Source organism: Raphanus sativus, chromosome 4 (assembly GCF_000801105.2).
Source record: "Raphanus sativus cultivar WK10039 chromosome 4, ASM80110v3, whole genome shotgun sequence".
Classification (NCBI taxonomy): Eukaryota; Viridiplantae; Streptophyta; class Magnoliopsida; order Brassicales; family Brassicaceae; genus Raphanus; species Raphanus sativus.
Genome location: NC_079514.1, coordinates 41,293,613 through 41,298,017, shown reverse-complemented (window position 1 = coordinate 41,298,017; position 4,405 = coordinate 41,293,613). Strand labels below are relative to the sequence as shown.

The 4,405-nt window shown below is 35.7% G+C and overlaps 1 protein-coding gene across 1 annotated transcript; it reads left to right on the top strand.

Moving 5' to 3' along the window:
• Positions 1–1,965: 1,965 nt before the first annotated feature.
• Positions 1,966–3,510, top strand: LOC108851024 (LOB domain-containing protein 15). Its single transcript, XM_057009662.1, has 3 exons — positions 1,966–2,106; positions 2,250–2,508; positions 2,981–3,510. The coding sequence occupies exons 1-3, from the start codon at positions 2,093–2,095 to the stop codon at positions 3,386–3,388; spliced, it is 681 nt and encodes a 226-aa protein (XP_056865642.1). The 5' UTR covers positions 1,966–2,092; the 3' UTR covers positions 3,389–3,510.
• Positions 3,511–4,405: the final 895 nt, after the last annotated feature.

The window sequence follows — 4,405 nt, the reverse complement described above, 5'->3', positions numbered from 1 at the left end:
GAACCGAGAACCACCCAAACCAGAGAACAGAGACGAGCTACCAACGCCCTCCACATAGGTCCAACAAAGACATGACCAACTAAAACCGACAGCGCAAGGACAGAAGAAGCCTTACTCTCCGGTGACAAAACCGACGACGACGGAGCTGAAGAAAAACACCGCCTTCCGGACACGAAAACCGACGATGACGAAGCTATAGAAGCCTCCGTCTCTCGGAGACAAAAAGACCTAAAAAAACGAAGAGCTTAACCGCGAACAAACCACCGCACCGCGCCTTTACTCCAGTTTCAGAAGCGCAAAAACGGTCAATTCCAGAGCTCAGGCAAGGCGGAGAGGAGGATGAGCGCAATGGAAGTGAAGACCAAGAGTTGTGCGGTCACCGAAAGGGGCTCCGGCGCCGGCACGCACGCTCACGCGCCGGCCGGACGCGGGACCCAATTTATAGATCTACTTTTTCTCTCTTCTCTCTCTTCTGGCTAATTCCTAAGTTTAGCACCATACGAATTTAAATCAAATTCAAAGAAGAAGAAAGTACAACGGGAGACGATTTAGGCTACAAATACGGGTCAAACAAGAATATACAGTGCAAAAGCTTTCGTAGAGTTTAAGCAATCATCAATTCTTTCTATTGGATTTTGAACCGGAGGTGGAGATAATTGAATACTAATGATCTGATATGTAGTATATAATAAAATCTTACCAAAAAGTAGTATATAATAAACATAAATCTTCTCTCTCTAGCAAAGTTCGAATTTGAAATCGACTTCAACCTTTTCATAAATAAAAAATTTCTTATTACAAGAACAATTTACGCCATTGACAAGACAATTGTGGTGTGTTTTCTTGGTTCAAGGTTTGAGTAGGCTATAACGACGAGGAAATTTGATAAAATGTTTGGTACCTATCAGCGGCCTAGAGAATATATGGGCCAGGAATATAATGTATATGCGTATATATTTATTTGATAAGGATTTTACGGAAACCGAAACCGAAAAACTCTTAATTAAGGAACTTTTGGTTTTGGTTTCCGTAAAGTTCTTAACAAACAATTATATACGCATATATAGTATATACATAGACATATATGAATACTAAGAACTTTACCGTAAGGACCAAGCAATAATCATGCTCTAATGTTGGTAGCTGGAAGTACATATCGTTCACTCTGTGCATAGCGAAAGTACATCTAGCAAATATGTTTTCTACATCTTTTACCAACTTTCTACTATTATAAACTTATAAAACCTATTAAGCTATCGCTGATCAATTTAAATGAATGGCGGTACATTCAACGTGTAGATATATATATATATATATATATGTACACCGTAAATTCCACAAACAATTAGATGCAAACTTGGAATCATAATATAAAAAATTAATTTATACCTGAAGACAAATTTGATTACTAAAGAAAATAAAGCAGAGGTCTGCTATAAGTGTGAAGCAAAATTCCCACATGCGGCCATGAGAGAACAGAAAAATTAATAATACGCATTAAGCACTAAATCCATCTGTTCTTGCCTGGCCGATGAGTGAATGACTACATGCATGTATATATTGCATATGATTAGATCAGACCTGATCAGACGGAGACACTCTACGGAGGGTCACCCGACCGACCACCACTTTGATCTAAACAGATGGGCGGACGACAAAAAAAAAATATATTGCATATGATTATAATTATGTGTGATATCAGGTTTATAAAATCAAAAATAAAAATAAAACCCTCAAGGTTCACGTGCTTAGGCAGTAAATATAGCTCTTCAGTCTCTACTAACTCTACATATCTTCAGTTGTTTTCATCTTAAAAGAGACACTCGAGCTACCAACCCTCTTCATCTCCATCAGAAAGTTCTATTACAAGCTCAAGTTTTTCTTATATATCTAGCTATATATTACTAACGCATATATACACGTAGAATATATATCGTGATCACGAATCTTAAACTTGATATTTTACTTGCCTTTAAAGCCTTCCTCGGTTATCTTCCTTCACACCTCCTGAAGAGACTTGACTTTAATACTTCTATTTTTGTTTCTGTCTACTTTTCTCTCTTTTCTTTCGATCCTCTGAGAGCATGCCTGAATGTCAAGAGAAAGGTAAAAAGTGAACATCTCTATTTACAATTATTAAGATTTATTCCCTAAAATTGGTGGATGTTGTTGTTTTCTACCTTTTAGTCCGAATCCTATAATCATATTTTCGTGAAAATTAAACTTCTTCCTCGGTTCGTTGTGTTCAGGGAGAGATTTGAAGAGATAGGGAAGAAGATCAAAAGAGAAGCAGATGCTTGGCCTCATCAGATGGCAGGAATCAGAAGACCAATGTCGGGTCCTCATGGGACTCTCAACACCATTACTCCTTGTGCAGCTTGCAAGCTTTTGCGCCGTAGATGCGCTCAAGAATGTCCCTTTTCGCCGTACTTCTCCCCACATGAGCCTCATAAGTTCGCATCTGTCCACAAAGTCTTCGGAGCTAGCAACGTCTCCAAAATGCTAATGGTAATAACCATGTCTAAAGCACACATATAATCATAATCTAAGCATACAAATTAAACAGAAATATGGTTTTACAATAATATTGTGATTGTTGATTGTAGAGTGATTTAAATCTCGGTGTATATTTTTAAGATTAAGAAAACTATTTTTCACTAGATAAAAAGTTTTCATATAAAAATAAAAGAATACCGATATTTTGAGATTATATAAGGACGGATATAAGGAAATTGTAAATTATTAATCAATATACAAACTCTAAAGTATGTAGTCGTTTCAATCAAATTTCTCTCTTTTATTGTTTTCATTAAATTTGATTCGCGTTTATTCTCATGATCGTAGCTCTGTTGATCAATATCAAGGGATGTCCACTAAAATCCACTTTCCTTTTTTTTTGTAAAAATCTTTGATTCCGTCAAAAATATAATTTTTCTTTGGCAATATTCTCATAATGTAAAACAATTTTAACACAAACCAGGAAGTACCAGAAAGCCAGAGAGCAGACGCCGCGAATAGTCTCGTGTATGAAGCAAACGTGAGGCTAAGAGATCCTGTATACGGATGCATGGGAGCAATCTCAGCTCTACAACACCAAGTTCAAGCTTTACAAGCCGAGCTCACGGCCGTACGATCCGAGATTCTCAAGTACAAGCAACGAGAAGCTGTCGCAACTTTGATGGTAGCTTCCAACTCTCAAGTCGCCGGATTTCACAATTCTGGCGGCGTCTCCGTCATTACACCACAACCACAAACACCGTCAACTCCACCCCAACCTACGGCGGCTGATCATCCACCTCCTCCATCTTCTTGTGTTTTCTCTCAACCAACCACAAGACCATTAGAATACGGCGACATTGAAAGTGAGAACAACTCCTATTTCGGTTAAAATTTATTTCAATCATTCTACAGACGCATACACATACATATTATTTATTTCGATGATTTGTGGCCGGCGATTAATTAAAATTAAATAAATACAAGGGAGGAAGGTTGACGTTAAAAACCCTGCATTAATCGATCAAATATACTAGTATTTAGATTTTAGTATTTTAGATAACAGATAATCATATATATTAGATAACAGATAATCATATATGTTTTCTTTTACTTTTGTTAGTCTACAATCCGAGCAATATAATAGTATTAATTAGTATTATTAATTCTAGAAAAAGCTACTTGTACCAAAATTTGTGTGATAGCTGGCTTTGGAACTGCACAATACGTATACATAGTGTTTATTGGTTGGGTGAAGTGTCAGCTGTTGTAGCCTGTATGTTAACTATTACTAACTCAATTAATTTAATTTTTTTTATTTAATTCTATTTTCGTGGTTTCCTTAGCGTATCGAATTAATTAATCCAGCTTATTGCTGACCAGATTCATGCAAACAATGTTGGGTGTTAATGTGGTTTGTTCAAAAATTGCAAAAGATAATTCGTTTCGGAGATTAATTAGACAAAAAGAATAGTCGTCAAATTATCGATATATTTATGCAAGACATGTTATCATTTGAATTCAAACACATATGATACATGTTATCATATTATTGATATATTTAGCAATAGAAATTGGTCCTAAAACGCCAGTTACCTTATTAAGTTATTATAAATATAAATTTTTTTTGAAAGAATTTTAAAATTTATTCAAGCAAAAAAATCGTTTTTACATTTGCTGTTGCCTTGTATCTAACTTTGTTTTGAATAAAAAACCAAATCCTATGTCTTCAACTTGATGTTCATCTTGTTTCCAGCCATCTAACCAGCCCTCTCTCATAGGCATGGCCATATAAACTTCTGAATATAATAAATATAGTTACCAATATAACTAGTTTGTAGTTGCTTGATTCATTAGAGTGGCTTACCGACCAGTAAATATATAAACTAAAACAAATTATAAGCCCTGG

Bases quoted from the DNA above. Each gene is read 5' to 3' on its own strand.
- LOC108851024 (XM_057009662.1), top strand. The intron at 2,509-2,980 runs GTAATAACCATG...AACACAAACCAG, and splicing joins ACGTCTCCAAAATGCTAATG to GAAGTACCAGAAAGCCAGAG.